Source organism: Neovison vison, chromosome 3 (genome assembly GCF_020171115.1).
Source record: "Neovison vison isolate M4711 chromosome 3, ASM_NN_V1, whole genome shotgun sequence".
In the NCBI taxonomy this organism is placed as follows: Eukaryota; Metazoa; Chordata; class Mammalia; order Carnivora; family Mustelidae; genus Neogale; species Neogale vison.
The window spans coordinates 151,162,620-151,186,653 of NC_058093.1; the positions used below are offsets into that span (position 1 = coordinate 151,162,620).

At 43.0% G+C, this 24,034-nt stretch overlaps 1 protein-coding gene across 3 annotated transcripts in view; it reads left to right on the forward strand.

Annotated features, from left to right (window-relative positions):
• EPG5 (ectopic P-granules autophagy protein 5 homolog) overlaps positions 1 to 24,034 on the forward strand; it is a 107,280-nt gene that overhangs the window by 65,373 nt on the left and 17,873 nt on the right. For all 3 annotated transcript variants that reach the window (XM_044243059.1, XM_044243060.1, XM_044243061.1), the window contains 11 exons: positions 3,788 to 3,930; positions 6,504 to 6,660; positions 9,435 to 9,629; positions 10,874 to 11,087; positions 13,126 to 13,274; positions 13,783 to 13,984; positions 14,756 to 14,828; positions 16,244 to 16,347; positions 20,698 to 20,873; positions 23,062 to 23,247; positions 23,726 to 23,935. In XM_044243059.1, coding sequence (XP_044098994.1) covers positions 3,788 to 3,930; positions 6,504 to 6,660; positions 9,435 to 9,629; positions 10,874 to 11,087; positions 13,126 to 13,274; positions 13,783 to 13,984; positions 14,756 to 14,828; positions 16,244 to 16,347; positions 20,698 to 20,873; positions 23,062 to 23,247; positions 23,726 to 23,935 — 1,809 coding nt within the window. The remainder of the gene's footprint in view (positions 1 to 3,787; positions 3,931 to 6,503; positions 6,661 to 9,434; positions 9,630 to 10,873; positions 11,088 to 13,125; positions 13,275 to 13,782; positions 13,985 to 14,755; positions 14,829 to 16,243; positions 16,348 to 20,697; positions 20,874 to 23,061; positions 23,248 to 23,725; positions 23,936 to 24,034) is intronic.

A 24,034-nucleotide genomic window follows, 5' to 3' on the forward strand; every position in this document is an offset into this window, starting at 1 on the left:
CCATTCTCTAAACATGACATGCATGTTCCTACCTTCTCTCTTAGGCATGTGCTGTTACTTGTTGTCCCACACCCATCTGTGAGCTCCTTCCCTTCATCCTTCCATTCTTGGTTTAGTCGGTACCTCTTGAGGCCTAGCCCCTCCTTGAGGCCTCGCCCCTCTAGTCAGATTGAGGAATTCTGTCCTCTCATAGCAGCTCTTGCATAAATGCTGTTGTCACCTGTTGTCTTTCCTCCCCATCTGTGAACTCCTCAGGAGTAGAGTTCCTGTCCTTAGTCATCTGTGTTCCTGTACCATCTAGCTGGCTCCTGGCACATAATAGGTGCTCTTTCGTGGCCCTGTATTTGTCCGTGAAAATTCCCAGCAGATCTTTCATTAGGTTGAGTTACAAGTTATTTGCATTATGATTACCTCTGTCACTGTGACTAGATTCTGAGTTCTGTGAGGGCCAGGACCTTGTCTTACTTGTGTTTCTGTTGTCAGCGGCTCACACAGACATGCCGTGGAACTGCGGTGTTTGAAGGAACAAACAACTACAGATTTATACACTTCACAAGTGAGCTCCCTGATTTTAACTACCCTCGAGAATTTTGTAGATATTATTTGGCTGGTAGTTGGAACTTGTTCGTACTAGAAATTAGCAGTCACTCTTTGATTGTGTTTACCTTAGGCCAATTTATTGCTCAGTTGGCCAACTTAATGCTTTCCATAAAAAATCTCAACTTAACCACCACATTGTTTCACTTTTTACTCTAATACATAGTCTCCTGGCCGTTCATTCTTGGAAGGTGATAAGGATGGCCATACTTCAGTACACTACATTATCTCCTGGCTTTGCTCAGAGTACTTCTTACCACTTGCCGAGATCCCTCTCATACCACTTGCTTGGGCACTCTCATGTTCCAGGTAACATGCTGATGACTGCTTACATTACATCACTTCATCTTCACAAAATGGGGGTGAGGAAACAGGTTCAGAGAGTCTCAAAGACTTGTTGAAGTCACACAGCTAGTAAGTGGCTTAATTGAAATTTAAGCCCACATCTATTTAAATTCAAGACCCATGCTTTCCCACTCAGTATTGGAAGATGAAGCCATTTGCTTTTAGCTGTTTCTGCTCCAATTTTAGGACTAGCTGTATTATTTTCAGTAAGCTGATCATCATCAAGTCTCATTTAAATTAACAGGTGTACCATTTTCTCTCTCTGAGTTGGTGTGATAGGATCACCTTCTCTTTCAGTGATTAAAGAATTCATGGATTGGATCCATTTTAAAAATCAACTTCAGGGGAATGACTTTTTATTTTAAATATAAATTTTAGATTAAAATGCATAAGTATATTTTAAATGGCTCATTTATAAAGGTTTCAAATTATATCATAAAAATATTTTATTGCTTCATAGAATTTTTCTGTGAGAGGAAAGCCCTGGAAATTTCCAGCCATCTGCAAATGTTTGAACTATGTATAGCTTGTTTGGGATATACAAAAGCCAAATATATTTTATGGGAAGTGAGACGTGCTGCTTCTGCAGTTGTCTCACCAATAGTAGCCTGATATTCCCTGAGGAAATGGGGTGATTTATGATATTCTAATAGGGTTCCTTTTGTTGTACTGTGTGGCATTGTGGGGCATGTTTGCCAGACCCAGGATTGATTTATTATCATGTGAAAAATTTGGTCAGTTCTAGAAATGAAAGATGGAAAAGACCCACTGAAGGCTTCACAGTATTGTACCAGCTTGCTTGCTTTGTCCAGCTTTTACATCGCTTTGTCTCCTCACAGTGACTCAGGCGGAGGGGCTCCCAGCACGCGGCTTTGTTGTGTTGTCCGCAACTTCTGGTGATTGTGAGCCGCCAGGCCCTCAGCCCCTCTTCCGTCCTAGTGAGCAAAGAAAACTCTCCATAGAGTTGGGAACAATGAACAAAAACAAGTAGACTGGGACATAATGATCATTTTGAGGTGTTTTTGGTGAGAATGTTGCTTTTTCTTTCTCTTGGGCACTAGTAGTTTCCACAGCTCGCGGTAGCAGTTCTGAAGCTCTTGTTACTTGGTCTCGTGTCTGCATTTCCCATTCTGGGAACCTCTGTTCTTCTCTCTTATCCATTGTCTTTCCACTTCCTTCATCCTCACTGTCTTCCTTCCTCCCCTTAGATTCTTTCCTTTCCACCCTGTTTGGCTGCCTTCTCTCTGGGCCAGCCAGCCGTGTTGCTCACTACTGGGGAAGCCCATGTGAGGAAAATGCAGGGTATAACATTCCTGCCTTCTGAATGTTCTCATCTCTTCAGCATTCTCTGCTGTGCCTGCAGGATAAGTCCAGATTCCCTAGCCTGCTTCAAAGGACTCCCCCAGGATGGGACCCCCTGCTCCCTGGACAGACTGCTGTGTGCTAGCCATCTCTGACCCCCCCTCCCAGGCTGGGCTTCTCTTTGCTGTCTCTTTGTCCTCCAGTCCTCCACAGTTGCCACCTTAGTTCTATCTTTGTATTGCAGCCAGGTGTAGGGTATGTTGTGCATCTGTTCATATCCAGTAAAGGACATTAGAATGTATGAACAAAGCAGTTATCACATAGGTCACCATCAGTTAATTAGAGTAAAGGGATATTAGCAATTCCCTCAAATAGGAAAGATGTAATCTTAAATAAAGACTAATGTTTTAAATTGAAATAGATTTGGGTAGGGGTTTTTTGTTTTTTATTTTAAGCTCAGTAAATTCAAATCCTTTGTCACATCTTTACTGAGAACGAGTAAAAATTTTATTAGAGATGAGCTTTCAGGGATCACTGAATCAGTCAACTACCCTTTTGTAGGCATCCAGCTGATGTGTGCACTTCCTGTATTTTATCTTATTTTGTTGTTTGTTTTATAACTGTATATCCTGCGATGCCTGGGTGGCTCAGTCATTTAAGCAGCCGCCTTCGCCTCAGGTCATGATCCCTGGACTCTGGGATCAAGCCCTAGGTCAGGCTCTCTGCTCAGCGGAGAGCCTGCTTCTCCCTCTCACTCTGCCTGCTTTTGCTTTCTCTTTCTCTCTCTCTGTCAAATGCATAAAATTTTAAAAAATAAATAAATATAATTGTATGTGCTTTCTTCCTTTCAAAATGGCAAGTGTTTTTATCAACAGCATCTGTGTCATGGTCTGCACATGAGATGTGCAGCCTTAGTGTTTTGAGTTGAACTGTGTGTGATGTTGGGTGGGGAGAACGGAGAGGAGTCAAGACTCTGGGGAAGGTGCTCGACAGAGGAGGGGTGTCTTGTGCTTCAAGGGAAACCTCAGCGGTAGAAGACATAAGTCTGTTTTTGTTGAGAGCTGGGGAGTCCAAACATAAGTGACAGAGAACATATCCTACAAAAGACTGAATCAGTGATAAACTGACTCTGGTTTGATTCTTCATGAAAAACTGAGGTTCTTAAATAGTTTTCTTTTTTTTTTTTTTAAAGATTTTTTTAAATTTATTTGACAGACAGAGATCACAAGTAGGCAGAGAGGCAGGCAGAGAGAGAAAGGGGGAAGCAGGCTCTCTGCTTGGCAGGACTCAGTCCCAGGACACTGGCATCATGACCCGAACTGAAGGCAGAGGCTTTAACCCACTGAACCACCCAGGCACCCCTTAAATAGTTTTTTGACATGTTGTTTTTTTTTTTTCCCCCCTACCCCTGTTTCATTCATCTGAGAATTTTGAGTTATATTAGTTGTAAAATTCTTCATCAAATACTCAGTATATTTGTAGTATTTGTTCTAGAAACATAATAGGAACCAAAAAGTCTGTTGACCATTTAAATTTTTCTTAGTTTGAAGGTATGCATAAGAATGAAGCAGTAAGCCAGCAGCTTCATGTTTTGCGAAAAGAAGTGAAGCAGTTGCAAGCCGAAGCTGCTAAACCACCATCACTTCATGTTGTGGAAGCTGCAGTCCATGCAGAAAACTTGATTACGTAAGTTTTGAAGGCATTATTATTTAAAATTCTGTTTTGTTATTATTGATAGTAATCCTACCCACTACCATACCCCCAGGCACCCACTAATTAAATTAGTACAGGGCTCAGCAAACAATGGCTGTTGGACCAAATCTGGCCTGCCACCTCGATTTATAAATAAAGTTTTATTGGAACACAACCATGCCCATTTATTTACTTCATGTATATGGCTTTATGCTGTGATGGCAGAATTGAATAGTTGTGACAATTTATGGCCCATAAAACATAAAAATATTTACTCTCTGGTCCTCCATGGAGTAAGTTTACTGATCCCTGAATTATGAGATGACAGCATATTGAAATTCAGACATGGAGTTAAGTTTTAGATTAAAGTTACTTTTACCCAGAAAGTCATTGTTGTCAACTCCAGTTACCAAGCTCAGTTTGAAGTGGAATTGCTCAGGGGAAATGCGGCTCTCAGGTGTAGTTGTTCTCTTGCATTTAGCTATTGTAGTTTTTCTCTTGGAGCTTCCGGCTTACATTGAATGTCCTCTTCTTAAAGCCACCAGGGCATGACTTGGGAGAGGGGTTGACTCTGCCTTTGACTTTAAGGTAACTCCACATTCTAGAACCAGCAACTAATCCCCCAGTAGACTAGGGTGGTGGTACAGAGGAGAGCATTGAGTCCCTTTTGTAGGTTGGATTGGGGGACCTGTGAAGAAGGAGATGAGGCAAACAAGGAGTTTCTTTTACTAGCAAAGGAACTCAAAAGAGTATGAGACTTAGAAGAGGTATCCTTATTCTAGGGTCTTAACTCTGTACAGAAATCTTTTTCAGTGTTTTGGATTTTAAAATTTAGAGCAATCAGGATTCTTGTTTTTTTTTTTTTTTAAGATTTTATTTATTTATTTGACAGAGAGGCAGAGAGGCAGGCAGAGAGGCAGGCAGAGAGGGGGAAGGGAAGCAGGTCCCCTGCTGAGCAGAGAGCCCGACGCGGGACTCGATCCCAGGACCCTGAGATCATGACCTGAGCCGAAGGCAGCGGCTTAACCCACTGAGCCACCCAGGCGCCCCCAGGATTCTTGTTTTTAAAAATATGTATTATGTAAGGAATTTACAGAGTGAAAGAATAATGTATTATGTAAGGAATATACAGAGTGAAAGAATATATGAATTACATATAAAATATGAAAGGATAATTTTGATAAGGGTAAGAATGTTAATACAGCTGATCCCTGGGGCACCTGGGTGGCTCAGATGGTTAAGCCTCTGCGTTTGGTTCAGGTCATGGTTCCTGCGTCCTGAGATCGAGTCCCACATGGAGCTCCCTGCCCGGTGGAGAGTCTGCTTCTCCCTCTCCCTCTGCTGCTCCCCTTGCTTGTGCTCTCTGTCTCTGTCAAATAAATAAATAAAATCTTAAAAAAAAAATACAGCTGATCCCCACTCCTCCAGGAGGACATAAAATCATTTCTTTGTATTAAAAATAAGTGTTGATTGGGTTATGGATGTTGGGGAGGGTATATGCTATGGTGAGTGCTATGAAGTATGTAAACCTGGTGATTCACAGACCTGTACCCTTGGGGCTAATAATACATTATATGTTAATAAAAAATAAAAAATTTTTAAAAAGTAAGTGTTGGGCCAAGTTGGAAGATACTTACCCCGTGGAATATTTTAAAGATTTTATTTTTTTATTTGAGAGAGAGAGAGTGTGTGTGCTCCTGAGTGGGGGGAGGGGCAGAAGGAGAAGCAGGCTCCTCGCTGAGCAGGGTCCATTCCAGGACCCCCAGATCATGACGTGAGCTGAAGGCAGATGCTTAAATGACTGAGCCACCCAGGCGCCCCCACCCTATGGAATAATTTTTTTTTTAATTTTATTTCTTTATTTATTAGAGAAAGAGCACAAGCAGGGGGAACAGCAGGCAGAGGGAGAAGCAGGCTCCCTGCTTAGCAAGGAACCCGATGGGACTCGATCCCCAGGACCCTGAGATCATGACCTGAGCTGAAGGCAGACATTTAACTGACTGAGCCACCCAGGTGTCCCCCTCATGGAATTTTTTTTTTTTATTTCTCAGAGAGAGAGAGAGTGAGCACATGCAGACAGAATGGCAGGAAGAGACAGAGAGAGAAGCAGGCTCCCTGGTGAGGAAGGAGCCCGATATGGGACTCGATCCCAGGAGGCTGGGATCATGACCTGAGCTGAAAGCAGCTGCTTAACCAACTGAGCCACCCAGGTGTCCCCCCCTCATGGAATATTTTTAAAGTGACATTTGTATGGAGCTCTGAAGGACTCTTTAAGAATATTGCCCGAGGGGCGCCTGGGTGGCTCAGTGGGTTAAGCCTCTGCCTTTGGCTCAGGTCATGATCTCAGGGTCCTGGGATCGAGCCCCACATCGGGCTCTCTGCTTGGCGGGGGAGCCTGCTTCCCTTCCTCTCTCTGCCTGCTTGTGATCTCTGTCAAATAAATAAAATCTTAAAAAAAAAAAAAAAAAAAAGAGAATGTTGCCCGAGAAACGTAGGGTACCAGAGAAACACTTGTGAGTCTGGATTGTCCTCCTGTAAACCAGTGTCTCACCTACATTTTCCCGTAGGGCCTTAGTGAATGCCTACAAGTTGCAGCCTACCCCCGGGGTGCAGAAGGTTGGCATTAGCCTCTTCTTTACGGTTGTGGATTATGTCAGTGATGAAACTCAGCGTCATCCTCCCACAAGGCAGTTCTTTACATCATGCATTGAGATCTTGGGCCAGGTAAGGTCTCTGTGTGTTTTTAGCCCTATTCACGTACATTGTGTTCCTGTAGCGGCCTCATTGGTTACAGTCAGGGTTGACTTCAGGCTTACCTCACGGAGTCGGACTCTTTCGTAAGTCAGAAGCCCTTTGAACTGTTAACTTCTCAAGATGTGATTAAAATTGTTGGTATAGAATTTTGCTTCTCAAACAAGAGATACAAAGTTATTCATATTGGAAAGTCTCTGGGGAGACATCAGACTTTCCTACACTTTTGGAGTTGTTAGCCATAACATGATGAATCTCTTTATTGTTTATAAAACGCTCTCTAGTCCATCCTCACAGTGACTATGTGATCAATGCCATTCTCATTTTAGAGATGAGAAAACTGGTCTCCAGCAGATGAAATGACTTGTGTAAAGAATATAGCGGGTCAGTGCTGGGGCTGAGCCTGGATCCCAGGTCTTCTGCCACAGCAGTCTGTGTTCGCTCCACCTCCCCCCTGCTGCCTCCTGGTTGCTGTTCTCAGTCCCCGTTTATTTGTTTACTTATTTGACTTACTGTTAAATACATGGATATTTAAAAAGGCGAGAGCAATGTATCCATGCATATTTATGAAATATGTCCTTGAGGAAAGGAAAATGTGTAAACAGTAACCAGGTACTCTCACCAAGTTGCAATGGAATGAGTACTTATTGGATACTTATAAGGAGGTGATGCAGAACAGATATTAAGATAGACTTTTAAAGTTTTCTTCCTGACTTTAAAATTGATGTGTGCTTTTCATAAGATATGCAGACAGTATAAAAAGTATAAAGAAGAAAAATTTCTCAGAATTCTAACCTCCTGAAGATACCTGTTACCTAACTAACATTCTATTATAGTTTGTCTTGTATATGTCTGCATGTTAGTGTATGTGATGTACCTGTGTAGAAATGGTACCACATTCCTGCATATAACTAAATAGATGGAGATAGACATATATACCCAGAAATGGGCAAGTGCTGTTTTGTAACCTGTTTTTCATTCAAGCACAGCTTTTAGATACTATTGCATGTTAATAAATACAGACTGATCTCATGGTGTTTAATACGTGGTGTTCCTTGGTACCCATAAATTGTGATATGTTGAGCCCGAGCCCTCTGGCTGGCTATTCAGGTAGTCTGTTTTGCTGCAGTGAGCATGAGAGAAATATATATATTTTTTAAATATTTTATTTATTTGTCAGACAGAGATCACAAGCAGGCAGAGAGGCAGTCAGAGAGAGAGGAAGGGAGGAAGCAGGCTCCTTGCTGAGCAGAGAGCCCAATGGATGTTGGGCTCGATCCCAGAACCGTGGGATCATGACCTGAGCCAATGGCAGAGGCTTTCACCCACTGAGCCACCCAGGCGCCCCGCCTGAGATAAATATTCTTACATATCTCTGTGAACTGTTGGGACTGTTTTTTCTAGGATGATTTCCTAGAAGTATGATCGCTATGTCAAAGGGACTAGTGTTTGATGCAGATTGTGACAGTGCCCTCCTGGGAAGTTTTTACCTGTCGCCACTGTCACAGTAGGGTTTGAATTTAGTGTTCTCCAAACCGTAACCAGTGTGAGGAAGGATTATTCTTTTTAAGTCTTTCTAATCTAATAGGGGAAGTGAACTTTATTATTTTAAGTTACATTTTTTTAAGCACTTGTTCACTTGCATTATTTTCCATATGTGTATTGGCCATTTAATTTTTTTTGTGTGATTTTCTGGTTATTGTCCTTTGCATGTTTTCTGTTGTAGAATTTCTGTTTTTGATTGCTTTGAAAGAGCTACTCTATCACTCTAGTATCTGCAATGTGTTCTGAATTGGTTTTTCTACTTTGTCATTTTCCTTTAATTTTATCATCCTTTTTGCCTTATGGAGGTTAAAATTTTTATATAGTCAGATCTCTCAGTCTTGCTTTTTATTATTTCTGCCTATGATCCAGCTTATCAAAGCCTTTTTTAAAACATCTTAATTTTATTTTTATTTTCATGTTCCAAGATTCATTGTTTATGTACCACACCCAGTATACTTGACCCTGAAATTATTTAAAAATTTATATCCAGTACTTAAAATAGTAGAACCAAGTTAAAACAAGGTGAAGTTATCTTGATTATTAAAATTAGCTTTAATTATTAAAGTTAGCTTTTTAAAAGTATTAAAAGCACATCTCAGTAAAACCTGTAACATAGAGGTTTTGTTTTCTTGACAAAATGCAGAGTCACTTGGGATGCTTAGTAATCATGGTAGGTACCTTGCAAATTTCTGGATTCAAATTATCCTAATATTATCCTAATATTTTAATCTTTTAAAAATTCTCTATGGCTTATTCAAATCAAGTTCACGGATAATCCAGAATTTTTTTTTTTAAAGATTTTTTTTTTTTTTTTTTTAATTTATCGGAGAGGAGAGAGCAAGCACAGGCAGACAGAATGGCAGGCAGAGGCAGAGGGAGAAGCAGGCTCCCTGCTGAGCAAGGAGCCCCATGTGGGACTCGATCCCAGTACGCTGGGATCATGACCTGAGCCGAAGGCAGCTGCTTAACCAACTGAGCCACCCAGGCGTCCCATAATCCAGAATTTTTAACATCAGCATCACTGGAAGTGTTAGGTTATCTGTATTGATTTTAGACTTTTTTTGATTGTTTCACATTTTCATTTAGAAAAAGTTCTGTTTGCCTTTTATATTAGCCCTTAAAGCTTGGTTGCTTAAATAAAAATCTGGAGGGGGGCAGCAGTGCAGAATTTGATGACATTTTCCCTTTCTAATTCTTTTAAGGTGTTTATCAGTGGCACTAGGTCAGAATGCAGGAAAGTGCTGGAGACCATTCTGAAGAACAGAAGGCTGTGCTCTCTGCTGTCTCCTTTCTTCACTCCCAACGCTGCGCCCACAGAGTTCATTCAGCTCTATGAGAAAGTGGTGAAGTTTCTAAGTGAGGACAACAGTGATATGATTTTCATGCTGCTGACCAAGGTGAGTTGTGATTCCGTCCTGATGCTACCATGGAAATGTAGGCTCTAGTGTTATTTCCCACTCCATAGAAATGAAGGGCCCCCTTGGAGTTCCTTTTCCTGGTGGACCCTTTCCACATTTTGTATCATCTGCAAGCAGCCTCATCCCCATCTTGTGGGGGCAGTGGCTGTGTTGTATAGGGCAATCTCACTCCACATGGTGGAAAAAAGGACTTCGCTCCCAAGCCCTCTTTAGAAACAGTACAGCCTTGAAATATTCATAATAGTAATTTAGTGCATCCTTCTTTTGAATATATCCTGAATTTATGCTGGAAGTGTGTTTGATAAATGAGATGTCATATATCAAAGTCTTTCCTATTTGGAATAAGCCAGATAGAAGCAAATTGCCTTTGTCCTCATTCCAAGTAAAATACTAACCCAGGCCCAGGCGATGAATTTAACCACTTGAGAATTGCAGAGCCTTAGTGATTGTGCCTTCAATTGTTTTTCTCTGACATCTATAAATCATAAAACCTAGGCGTTTTTTAGGGCCCAGGGACTGCTCTCAGTCGGTAATGGGGAGAAGATGTTATTTTATAGTTGGAAATTCTGGGAGGTGATCGATAACACCCTGAAGTTTTATTAACTGAGATAGATTACTGCCGCAGACTCAGAAATGTGATTGTATCAGATGGAGACAGACCCCTAAAGAGGCTGCTTATTTCTGCCCCTGTGACCGATGGGGCAGGACTACAGAGTTCTGATTCTTGCCTTGCAGGGAAAACTTAACCAAACATTCTTACATTGCAAAAAAGCATGCGAAGCTGAGAATACTCTGCCCCTGAAATCCCAGAGGGTGCCGTGGAGGCAGCAGCTTACGGACACCTGTAATTATTGGCCTGCATAGACTCCTTTAAGTACTTGTATATATACCTTTTAGTTTCAGTCTTTTTTTTTTTTAAGCGATTTTATTTATTTATTTGACAGACAGAGATCACAAGTAGGCAGAGAGAGGGGAGGAAGCAGTCTCCCTGCTGAGCGGAGAGCCCAATGTGGGGCTCGATCCCAGGACCCTGAAGTCATGACCTGAGCTGAAGGCAGAGGCTTAACCCACCGAGCCACCTAGGTGCCCCTAGTTTCAGTCTTTATACAAAGCTAAATGTTAGGTGATGTTTGACTTTTAAACTAAATTTCCACATAGTTTTCTCTACTTTGGTTAATTTTCCAGTGTCAGTAAAACTGCTTCTTGTTTCTTTTTCTTTTTAGTTCGATCTTAAGCAATGGTTAAACGCCACTAAACCTCCTCTGTCTGATCGTACCAGGCTTCTGGAGTCCATTCATTTGGCACTTACTGCCTGGGGCCTTGAACCAGATGAAGATATTTTGATGCCATTTAATCTTTTCTGTAAGCACTGGACTTACCTTCTTCTCTACCAGTTCCCTGACCAGTACAGTGACATTCTCAGGCTGCTGATGCAAAGTAAGTGTCTTTTAATTGTACTGATTAGATTGCAGTGAATATTTAATATGACATTTACCATTCTACAGTTGTCATCCAAAAATGTAAAAATAAGACAGGTATGTGGAAATTTAGAATCACTCATTTTTACCTAAAGTGCTTGACAAACAGTGCCCGAAAGGGTGCTGCTGTCTGTAGAAGAGGTCAGTTATTGTCCTAAATGTTCAGATGGTCCCCGGTTCAGTCCACAGTCATGCACCCACCTCTTTCCCTTGACTTTGCAGCTGTCCTGAGCTGGGCTGGGGTAGGAGTGGGCCTGCTTACTCTGCCAGCTACAGATTTGGTAAGAGAAGGAAATTGCTCCTTTGCAATATGTTTGCTGTGCCAGGTGGTTTCTCTGTAAATCCAAATAGTGGATAAAGTTTATTTTTTCCTCCCCTTTAATTTTTTGACTCCTTTTTTTTTTTGCAAGTGTACTTTATCTGTATGTAATAGTAGCCTGTATTTATATTCACCAAGGGAAAGAGCAGTGTTCAATTTTCTATATCCCGCTATTTATTTCCCCCCCCCTTGCCCTGCAATTTTCCACTGGAGTACTGGAGATTAGAAGAGGAGTGAAAGGTTGTTAGCTTTTTTGTCTTGGGAATTTCACTAGGCAGGAATTTTATTGAAATTTGAAGAATGCCATAGCATTTACTTTTTTTTACGTGAACTTGGTACAGTTTATAAATGTAATGGAAAACTAAGTTTTGCTTTATGCCATATTTTTGTGTTACTCAATAGAAACCATTTAGTGAATAAGTTAATGATTTTATATATTGAACTACCTGAAGAATACTGAAATGTGTGCTTTCGTTTTCAGAGCACTTCAAGCTTTCATTGTTTTTGTGGAGGCAAGTTGCTGGGTGGGTGGAGAGTGGTGGTAGGGAGATGTATTTGTACAATTTTGATGCATGCTGACATAACTAATTTTTGATCTTAAATCTTCAGAACTTGATCAGGTATATATCATGGTTTTTTTTCCCTGAAGCCTTTTTAAGAGATTGTAAGCAGTGTGTATAGGCAGCCACTGACTTGTGTTTAACAGCAAATTTATACTTACCAGGAAAGTAATTCAGTTAAAGGCTTTTAAGAATAACAGTACAATCACTGGCTGATTCCATGACCTCTAGCCTCCTGGTTTCCCTTCCCTCCCTGGCCGCCATGTTGGTGTTCTTGGGGCTCTGTCCTTTTGCTTGTCTCTTCTCTTCATTATTCATGGACTAGCCTCTTGTTTTCCCGGCTTCGCTTCCGTGTTCTAGGCGTGCACGACTCCCCTACCTATAACGTGATTCCAGGGCTGTGTCCTCTATGAGAGCTGGACCACAGTAGCCCTTCAGCACAGACTCTTCGCTGTTCTTAGACGTCTCCCACTCGCCAGATTACAGTTTCCTCATCCAGTCTCCCCTCAGATCTCGTCCTTCCAGCCTCTGTTATCCTGTGTGATCATGCGAGCTCTGGGTGGAAAGGGCCGGAGGAGGTATTAGTGGAGGCCTCTGGGATGTGTGATTGACCAGGAGCAGAGGGCTGGCGGTACTGTCTGCTTAGCACGCTGGCTCTGTGTTGCTTTAGGTTTTGCCCCTCGTGCGAGTGGAGTTTCAGGGGCAGGCATGAGAAGAGAGCCTAGACTCTGCACTCGAATTCTGCAGTCCAGTCTCCCTTGTCCTGTTACTGCTGTTTCTTTCACAGCTTCAGCCAGGAAAGGTACCTTGACTGGCCCGCAGTCAGGGGCTGGTAGCTGGGATTCCCACTCATCCCCCTGGAGTCCAGCCCAGATGACTCTGGCTGTGCTCACTCCCAGCACGGTTACTAGGAACCAGGAAGGTCAAGTGTCCAGGTGGACAGTCCTTTTCATAGGTTCTCTTGACTGCAGTTTCTTCACCCTAGGTCTTTGTGAATTTGTTTTGGATTTTTATTTAATTTTCATTCCTTTGTAAAGTACACATGTTATTTGATTCAAGTTGAAAAAATTAGTTTGTGAAGGATGCTAACCTACTGTCTTCTGTCCTTGCCCCAAAAGGCTCTGCGGAGCAGCTGCTGAGCCCCGAGTGTTGGAAAGCCACTCTGAGAGCCCTGGGCTGCTGTGCCCCAAACTGCCAGCAGGGGGCAGCCTCTGCAGAGAGCGCGGTGCTTCAAAGCTCTCCGGATGTTCTCTTGTCTGACAAGCAGGTGTGTAGCTTTTGGTGTCTGAAGTTTGTATCTCTGCATTCCTTTTCTGTTTCCTTTGCTCTCTGTTTTTTAAACAGTTGGAACACATTCGCAATTTTTATCTAAAAAGCTGCAGTTCCGTGCATTATCTTTAAGAGCCCTGTGTTTTTTGTCAGTCGCTTGCTTCCTCCCATGCACCCCTTGCCTTTCTCTCACCCCTCAGAGTCTGTCTTGCTGATCCGTTCAAGAGCAGCCCAGACCCACCCTCTGGGTGTACCTGTCCTCCCCAGCTTACCCACCCGATACTTAGCCCCATGCCCCTGGCTCCTTCGGTCAGGTTTTCATGCAGCGTCCCACAGAGCCCTGGGTTTCATCCACATTATGTGGTTTGGGTCGACCTGACAGTGTATTGGGAAGAATGGAAGAGCATCACAGCTCTGTTACAAAGTCCGAGCCCTCCATCACAGTCTAGTACTCTGCTGAAAGTAGACCTTCAGTAAGGACTCTTTGACCTGTCATTCTCTTCCAGGTAACGGAGACTATACACTGGCTTTCAAATTTTTTTTATAAGCTTCGGTTATCCACACTGGACTTTAAAAGCTTTGGTTTGTTCTCAAAATGGAGTCCTTACATGGCTGATATGAAGACGCTGTTGGGCTATCTTGTAAAACGGCTTCTTGACTGCGAAATGGCCTGCCTGGCTCAGGACCCATCTGCCAGTAGCAAAACAGGTAATATGTCTTTATGCCCCATGGAGTGAGGTGCTCTGACCTTCCATTATAAGAGACTTGATTAGACACATAAAGAGATTTAAATCTTAGCAATAAAACTAGATATTTGAGTGTCATGAAGAAGAAATAGGAAATATATAGCATAGGTGTGACCCCATGTAAGTGTCATACCTGTGTTCACTCGCACACTGTGTGCTTGCTGCAGCTTGTCTCTGCCCCTCCTTCATAGGGCATGGCACACGGAGATAGGTTTCAGTTTCTGGCTCTTTCTTCCTATTGTTCTCATTGGGAAAAGGGTTCTGAATATTTAAACATTTATCTTTTAAAAAAACGTACGGTGTAAGATTATCCATGACACTGTGTTATAATAAAAATTCTTCGAGGGGTGCCTGGGTGGCTCAGTCAGTTAGGCATCTGCCTTCGGCTCTGGTCATGATTCTGGGGTCCTGGGATCGAGTTCTGCAGCAGGCACCCTGCTCAGCGGGGAGCCTGCTTCTCCCTCTCCTGCTTCCCTGCTTCTGTTCCCTCTCTAGCTGTCTCTCTCTCTGTCAAGTAAATAAATAAATAAATAATCTTAAAAAAAAAAAAATCTTCAAGAAATTCCATTGCAGCAAATGAAAACACAAGCTTATTTAGTTACATGAAATGTGTTGTTTATCAATATAGGTTTGTGAGTATACAGATCATAAGTAGATGTTTTTTAGCATTATTAATGATATTGATGAAGCATGAGCTTGTTTCTTGTCTCTAAAAATTTTGGTTTCTTTTTAGTGCTGCAGTCCCTATATTCAGTTATCATCCAGCTTTTTAAGCCGTGGATCTTGGTTTTAGAGGACAATGAAAGGTAAATCATTTTTCAGATATTCATATTCCTTTTAAATTTACAGAGTTAAAGTTCTGATGGTATTTGGCAAAAGGGATGCATTCATGGATTTCATTTTTTATGTAGGGCCATATTAAATTTAGAAAATGCTTCCTTAAAAGGAAACTTAAGACATTTTCTGCTTCTGGAATTGTTAGTCTGGTTGATCAGATCTGTTACCTTGGAAGCAAAATAGATACTCATTTCCAGTTTTCTACAAAAAGATGTTGAATAAATTTTGGTGCTTAATTTCAGAAAAACAGATGTTAATCTCCTGAATTAGATTTTGATAATATATTACTGTAAAATATGAGACTAACTGGATTTTACCCAGTACCTCAGTTATTTATTTTTTGGGACTAAATTGGCTTTTGAATTACTGGGAGGAATGAGTCCCTTTCACATGAGCTCAGCGATTAAATGAAAACATGATGTTATGAGGATTTAAAAGAGAGGTGGAGAACTGTTTGCATGCAGGGAGTTACCTTCTGCATCTTTTTTCCCCTAAAAGCATGCAAGGCTAGGGGAAAGCAAGCAAGGCTAGGGGAACTTGTCAGGAGTTTGTTAAAATTACAGCAGTGCTAGATATCACAGTATTTAAGGTGTTCTCACAAATATCAATCTGTTGCTGAGACTCAGAAAACATGAGTGGTTTGTTCTTAGTTCCACCAGTAGTGAGGGCCCGAACCGGGAACAGAGCTCAGGGCACCTGACGTCTCTGTCAAGATCTTTGTATTAACCCATGTTGCTCCAAGAGCTCGTTGAGGAAAATAGAAAAGTTTCTGGATCTTTGCTTTTGCTAGCGGACTATCCTTAATCTACAAGCTTTAGGATTCCACACTGGCTCCCAGACTGCTGGCAGTAAGGCAGAATGTGCTGTTTATTTTCAGGAAGAATTAATAGGATTTCTTTTGCTATTGAGGTTTCTGGACCCAATTCAGAAACTAAAATGATCATATTAAGAGTTTTTTTCTTTGGTTATCTCCTGTCCATTTGTGACCATCTTTCTGTTACATGGATTTTTTTTTTTCTTCTTTTTTTCCATGTTTTAGGTAGACAGAATTGTTGAAGCCACTTAGCGGCACTTGCCTGAGGCATTTTAAATGTAACCGAGATACACAAGTGTGTAAATTGGGTATAGAAGGGTGTTAATCTATGTAGACAACACCCTTCTGGAACTTAATTGCTTTGGAATAAAGGTTTAGAAGGAAAGTAAATAAAATTGTGTGGTTGATATTATGAGCTACAATTCACAGCGGTCCAAGTGGTCTGAGTGTGTCTTGGGGCTCCATAATATACAGTGTTCTGTCGGACTGAGGCAGTTCCTAGACCCTGGGATCCAGAGTGATTTAATCATGGTGCTTTCCTTTCTAAGCCTGTGCTTCTTTTATTGAAAGCAGCCAACGACATTACCCCTGGCTGGAGAGTGACGCTGTTGTGGCCTTGAGCATCGTGCACTTGTTCACTGACTGTATCAACTCCTTGCACGAGAGTTTTAAAGGTAGGAAGATGTTTTGTTGTGTCTCTACTTAGTTATCACTTTTCCCCTAAATCATTTGGTTTCTCTTTTGCCTCTACTTTTCCTACTTTGTTTAATTTTGTTTTAGTTGGGAGACAGTCATCTTTGACCAGAGAAGGTCAATGTGACGTTTGTAACCTCTTACTGTTTGTAAGGTAGCTCTGAGCTGCATCAGCCTTGGACCGCAGGCAGCCGTTCTCTTCGCATACCTTCTGCCCTCATGCTGTGCCCTCATGCTGAACCTCATTCTGCCTTCTGTAACTCTAACTTCTTTTTCGTTTTTTCTTTCTGTGCTTCATTTTGGGTGAATTCTTGAAGACTCCTCTGCAGTTTATTCAATCCCTCCAGCGGTGTCTAACCTGCTTTAAAAACAAATACAGGGGCGCCTGGGTGGCTCAGTAGGTTAAGCCTCCTTCAGCTCAGGTCCTGATCTCCGCGTCCTGGGATCAAGCTCTACATTGGGCTCTCTGCTCAGCAGGGAGCCTATTTCCCCCTCTCTCTGCCTGCCTCTCTGCCTACTTGTGATCTCTCTCTCCCTCCCTCTGTCGAATGGATAAATAAAATCTTTAAAAAAAAAAATCCAAAAACATAACAAACAACTGAATTTTTTATTTTGATCTCTAGAAGTCATGTTTGTTTGTTTTTCAAACCTATCCTGCTCCTTTTTAAATTTATTTTTATTTCTTTGACGGACAGAGATCACAAGTAGGCAGAGAGGCAGGCAGAGGGAGAGGAGGAAGCAGGCTCACCGCTGAGCAGAGAGCCCAATGCAGGGCTCGATCCCAGGACCCTAAGATCATGACCTGAGCCGAAGGCAGAGGCTTTAACCCACTGAGCACCCAGGCACCCCTCCTGCTCCTTTTCCATAGCATCTTATGTAACTTTTGTTTACAATTCTAATTTTTATTTCTTTGAAATCTTTAAACATACTTTCCTTTATGATCTGTGTGCAGTAATAATGATCTCAAGCTCCTGTTGGGGATGGCTTAAGCTGCAGTTAGGTGTTCCTTCAGACTCCTACTGGGAGGCTTGTTTCCTCATGGATTTCAAGTTTTGTACTGTGAGCCCACATTTAGAGGGATTCTGTCTGTGGGCATTCTGTCGAGACCAGGCTGAGGGTGTGTTCTGCAGAGGGGATCTGCATTTGTGGCCCTTCCTTTGTGGTTTCTCATGGTCGTGTTGTAAACAGACCCCAGACTCACTTGTAGTCGGCCTCAGTGATGATAGTCAGCTTGTCCCTCTCCTTGACTCTGAGTCAAGGGGTGAAGGCAGAGAAGGTCCCTTTATTTCCTTTATCTGCTCTTTCACGGAGGGCAGTGTCCCTGGGCGACTCTTCGTGCTGTTAGAACCCCACGGAAGCACAGTCCATGGGAAGCTGAGGCTTCGATGTCTGTTCCGTACCCAGGTTTCCTGGTCTCTCTTTGCTTCTTTTTTTTTTTTTTTTTTTTAAGATTTTATTTATTTATTTGACAGAGAGAGATTACAAGTAGGCAGAGAGGCAGGCAGAGAGAGAGAGGAGGAAGCAGGCTCCCTGCAGAGCAGAGAGCCCGATGCGGGACTCGATCCCAGGACCCTGAGATCATGACCCGAGCCGAAGGCAGCGGCTTAACCCACTGAGCCACCCAGGCGCCCTTTGCTTCTGATCCCTGCTTCTGGCTCTGTTTTCTTTCACCGAGCGTACCCAACTGTGTGATCTCAGAGGTGTTTTATTTTGTCTAGAATATCTACATGTTTTGTATTGGGAGCTTCATAAAGACATTTTTCCACACCCTCCTCCAAGATTCTTGCAACTGCCCTGTTTTTTCTGTCTCCACTTTCTGTTCCTGTCTGTTGACTAGATTAATTGTCATGAAATAGTGTTTATATCCTATATATTCCTATTTGCAAACTTTTAAGTGTCATGTTTCAGGCCAGCATTCAGATATGTCTGGCCCAGTGTAAGCATTCTGTGATGGTTTCTTCATGGAAGCCTTCCACTCCAGCCATCCTGCTTGAAGCACTGTACCACGAATGTCCTTGCCCTCCCCTCGCTGCCCTTGCTCATCCTGATTCCACTACCGCCTGAAGCCTCGGGGCCTTTATGTTCTTCTGCACGTGCGTTTATGTGCATGTGTTTCTCTCCTGCCTCTGAATCTTCATAGCACAGCTCTGCGGTTTGAGTCCTTGTGGGATTGACACCGTGATGGAACCACAGTTCCAGAGACCTGTTTGGGACGGTGGCTGTGCAGATCAGAGGGAGAGGGGTGGGAGTGGGCAAGAAACGCCCTCCGACCCCCATCCAGGTGTGACTCCTGTGAGAGGCGAGTGGGAAGGAAGGGCAGCAGATGCGGCTCCGTCCAAGGGGCGAACAGCAGCCGCGAGTGCCAGGCAGAGATGTCGCACTGACCGTTCCCACGCTAGGCAGAAGTGGCCAGCTCTGTGCCCAGCCGTGGGCTCCCCACAGGCACTGCAATGTGTTCTGAAGGACCCCTGGCCTGCTGGGCACCTCCTGACTAGTGTGCCTCTGTGGCTGCCCCATGTCTGCGTGGCACGTAGTCACCGACCTAACAACGTGACATTCCGTCCTGAAAAACAACTAACGTGCGTGTATAGAACAGATTTAGGTTTACAGTAGAATTGAGCAGAAAGTACATGGAGTGCCCATATTACCCGCCCCCCCCCAACACACAATAACCCTCCCTCTTCCTGTCAGCGTCGCCCACCAGAGCGGTGTGCTTGCTGCACCCAGTGGGCCTACACGGACACCTCATGTCGCCCAAAGCTCATAGCCTACGTTACTGTTCACTCCTGTTGTTGTATGTTCTGTGGACTTTGACAGCTGTGTAATGCACATATCTGCCATTACGGTATCCTGCGGGGTAGTTTCATGCCCCCAACGATCCTCTCTGTTTTGCCTACTCGCCCCTCTCTCCCCACTAATTCTAGGTGAGCACTGATTTTTTTTTTCTTGTCTCCATAGTTTCAGATTTTCTGGAATATCAAATACTTGGAATCATATATTTTGTAGCTTTTTCATACTGGCTTCTTTCACTTAGTAATATGCATTTAAGTTCCTCCAAGTCTTTTTATGGTTTGATGGCTCATTCCTTTTAGTGCTGAACAATGGTCCATTGTCTAGATGTACCTCATCTAGTATTTTTTTGAGAGAGAGAGAAAGCACATGGGAAAGTGGGAGGAGGGAACAGGAGGGTTCATGGCTAACATCAGGAATTGGTAGCTGAGTTCAAGGTGAGGAAACAGAACTATGCAAAGCAGGAAGAAGTATTGTAGCCTTTTACTGAGATCTTCTGATTCAGCTCTCTCCTTTTATTCATGAGAAAATGAAGAACCAAAAAGAAAAATGAGTTTATCTGATCTCACAGAACTTATGTGTGTCTAGGCTAAGTCTTGTCCTAAGAGACATCTTCCTTTTAGACATCTACCTACATATCCATATTTGGATTTAAACAAAACCATCTTTTATTCATATTTAAATAAATGCTACCCTTACCTTGTCTTAAAAGGTTAAAAACATGTTACTGTTTCATGCTGTAGCATAAGTAAGGACTGTGAATCAAGGGCACAGGGATGTTGGAAATGGTAAATGAATTGGTACCATGGGTTGATGATCCTTGGTCATTTCTCAAAAGCTACTACTAAGAACCACCATCAGGTTTCTGTTGTTGTGGGAGGCTGGCTCTCTCTTCTTTGACTACATTCATTCCCATGTGTAGAACCAGAACAGCTGAAAAGTTTTGTTTTAGATTACATTGGCATTCATTCTTGGGGGCACTGAGATAATTAATACTTGTGGCGATAATCCCGAGTGATCCACGTCGTAGAGGAGTGTCACTGTAGAATAACTTAGCTGATTGACAGTTAATCGTCTGGTTGTACTGCACTATGGGTCATGTTTTAGTCACGTGCAACATTTCGTTTTGAGTGGTATTGGAATCCTCCAAGGGGCCGAATGAATAAGCCTCCATGCTGGGGAGTGAGTATTTGCGGAGGGCAACAGCCTGGAGGGACGCCTGGGGTGGTTGGGGTTATGCAAGTGTATCGGAGTTAAAAGCCATATAGCTAGAAGTTTTAAAGAAAAGCTGATCGCCCCTGCTGTCTTCCACCTACCAGCTTCTCATTCCTGTTCCCCAAGTAAGTAATTGCAGTACTGGTCTTTACTATTAAATTATCTTCAGTGTTTTTTTTTTTTTTTTCCTGACTCATGAAAATCTTTGAAATTTGGCCATTATTGAGAACCTTGGGTTTTAGATTTTTAGTTCACATTTTTGTTTTGTGTTTGTTTTTAAAGATAACCTGAAAGGTCTTCAGCTGTTTTTTCTGTTTGCATTATAGATAAGCTGCTGCCAGGCGATGGCGGAGCCCTTCGGTTACACCTGATGCATTACTGCGAAGTGTGTACAGCGCCCAGAATGCCGGAGTTCATTCTGTATGCCTTCCACAGTGCCTACCGGAGACTCCCGTGGAGGGACCTGCACCCTGACCAGATGCTCATGGAGGCCTTCTTCAAAGTGAGCTCTCGCTCCCCGCGTCGCAGCCTGGCTCCCCGGGAGCAGCCCGCTCGCTGTGGCTGTCAGGCACGGCTGCCGTGGGCGCACGGTGGGCCGTGTCTGCGTCCTGGGTGGTCTGGGGTGCTTGCGGGAAGCAGCCTTCCGTGGAAATCATTTCACTGCGGGAGGAGGTGACTGGAAGACATTTGTAGGACCGATTATAAAGCCAGGGAAAGATGTTGACTGTCGTATGGCTGTCACCCCTGGACTTCTTTAACATTGTTGTATGAATACATAGTTTAATGACTGTCGTGCTCAGTCTTGGTGTCTGTGGGTTTGCATTTTTTTCTAGGACGGTATCATCAGGCTTCCATATCGTTAAATGTTCTATTAAAGCAAAGCATAATTGGTACTCAAGCCATTAGTTTCTTTAAGCAGGTGCATAAGGGGATAATGCTGTAGGAGTTGGAAGTGCATCCTAGCAACCAGTGATGCGTCATAGTCATGTGGAGACCCAACATGACTCAGAAAAATTGCCAATGTGTGTGTGAGTCTTAGCAGTACAAGCAGTAGTTACAAAAACAGCCCCAGCAGCCTCACTTACATAGCGCCCGGTATTTTTGTTGTTTTGTGGTTCTTAAATTTCCATTTTTAAAAACCCATCATCATCTCATCTTAGCTCTTCATAGTTCAGTTGATTTATTCACAGTCACCAGTTCTTTTACATTTCCTCTTCACTTGATGGCCCTGAGACTCGAGAGGTGCTTTCATTCCTGCAGGTCCCCGGTGGCGTAGAACAGGACAGTCGGTGGATCGTGCGGTGCCCTGTTAGCGCTGTCCACGGAGAGTGCTCAGGGCTGCGCTCTTTGGCGCCAGTTCCGCAGCTGAGCTCTGGGGAAGGCCCAGCACAGCCATCTCAGAAAGTGAAGCTTAGCGATTTTGTGGCCAGCTTTAGTATATGAAGTAGGCATATTATCACCTGAGTAGGCATTTATCACCGTTACAAACATTTGTTTAAAGAGCCATAGGGTAGCTTTAAGTCAGCGCCCGGCCTCAGCTGTGTGACAGATGAAATGGGAGCACGGCCCCTGAGGGCTGCTGTAGACTCGGCGTGTCTAGGAATTTTTGTCTAGTGAGAGAAGATGCTGACCCGGCTGGAAACGGAAGCTTTCAGCTCTGTGTATCTTGCTGGAGTAGGAAGGGATGTGTTTTGAGGGGTTTGGAGTGAGGAGAGAGAACAGGTGGTAAAGGAGGATGAGGAATCATTTTCTAGAAGGGGAGAGAAGCAGCAGGTAGCGTGCTGTAATGATGGTCGTTCCGGGAGGGCATGAATCATCACCAGATCGCACTGACTGTGATTTTACAAATGGAGTAGAGCTTTTTAATCTTCATTTTAAATAGAAAAATTTATAGCTAGCCATGTTTTATTTTAAACATGCTGAAGTAGGCTAATAAGCGGTAACTCTGACGTTGGTTATATACTGTAAAATACATTTACCGTTCTTCACCCACCCCTAATATATTTTAAATATATTTTAAATAGGATTTAATTAAACATTATGCAGCCATCAAAAATCACAAAGCCTAATGATGTGGAGACATTTTTATAACATAACATTATGCCAAAAAGGCAGTGTAAAAATTATATACAGTACTAGAGTGGGTCTCAAAGTATGGTCCTAGGACCAGCAGTGTCCATAGCACCTGGGAGCTCCTTAGAAACCCAAATTTCTGCTCTCACCCTGGATGGAGGAAATGCAAAATTCTGGGGGTGGGGTCCCACAATCTGTGTTTCGGTGAGTCCTTCCAGGTGGTTCTGATGCACAATCAGCTTTAGGAACTACTGACTAGTAGATCTCAACCTTTGTTCTGCCCTAGCACATCTGAGGACCATGATGGAGTCCCCTGAGCATTGGTGACATTTGCCACCCTGCTTAAACTATGGAAGGTCATTCCTCTCCTGTTGAGAATTAATGGAATAAATAATGAACTCTAAATAAGCTGATAAACGTACCCATTCACTGAGCATGGAAGAAAAAATTTTACAAATGTTAAGTCTAAATCTTTGGAGGGAGGGATTCATAGATAATTTTTATAATTGAAAAATTATTTTTTAAAAATTTAATTTAGTAGGCATTGATTTGTATACATTTTCAGTAACACAGACAGTTTAAAGGAAAACATTGATTTTAATTCATTTCCCTTTAAGGTGGAACGAGGAAGCCCTAAGAGCTGCTTCTTATTTTTGGGTTCTGTCCTGTGTGAAGTCAACTGGGTCAGTGTGCTGTCTGATGCCTGGAGCCCCAGCCCCCGCCCAGAGACCCGGAGCATGATCGTCTGCCTCCTTTTCATGATGATTTTATTGGCAAAGGAAGATGAGCTGGTAGACCAAGCAGTAAGTGTGGAGGGCCTGTGGTGAAGGCTTGGCAAGGCTTCCTAGGGCCGCACTCCTGCGAGGTTGTAGCTTTTCATTTGTTTCCCTAACACCTGTCACTGTGAGTATCTGCTTGGCATATGGGGTGTGCCTTCAACAGGGGACTGATTCTCTGGGATCATTCATAGTCCCGTTCTGGGTTATGAAGGGAAACACAGAGTTAGAGAATGAATGTTAGGTTGACTTTACATCTCCTTAATTGCTAGTTTTACCACTAGATCTGAGACTTCCTTTGAAAACTGGGTTCTGAATACTTAAAAGTTCATCTGTTTTTGCCAAGACCTTGGCTGTTACTTTCACGAGTATTTCTAGCTTCAATAGATGGCATCTTAACTGTGCTTATCATATAGACCATCTTAGTGATCACCGTTGACCAGAGATACATATTTCTGGGAAAGTGAGGACTCCAAAACTAAAGGAGTATGTATTGTATTTTTAGGATTCACCTCTCCTGAACCTCCTTGGACAAACAAGCTCACTCTCGTGGCATCTCGTGGATACCATGTCCTACCAGAGTGTGCTTGGTTATTTCAGCAGCCATTACCAGCCAGCCATCATCCTGGCAAAGGAATCTTCTGCGGAACTAATCATGAAGCTCCTGAGAGTGTCTGCGGGCCTTTCCATCCCTATTGACAGCCAGAAACATCTTGTAGGTTGAGTGGGTGCTTCAAAAGGCAGAGTGTTTTGCAGGACGTGGTAGTGGGGGTGCTGCTGAGGACGGTCTCAAACCCCGTGACAGCTCAGCTGA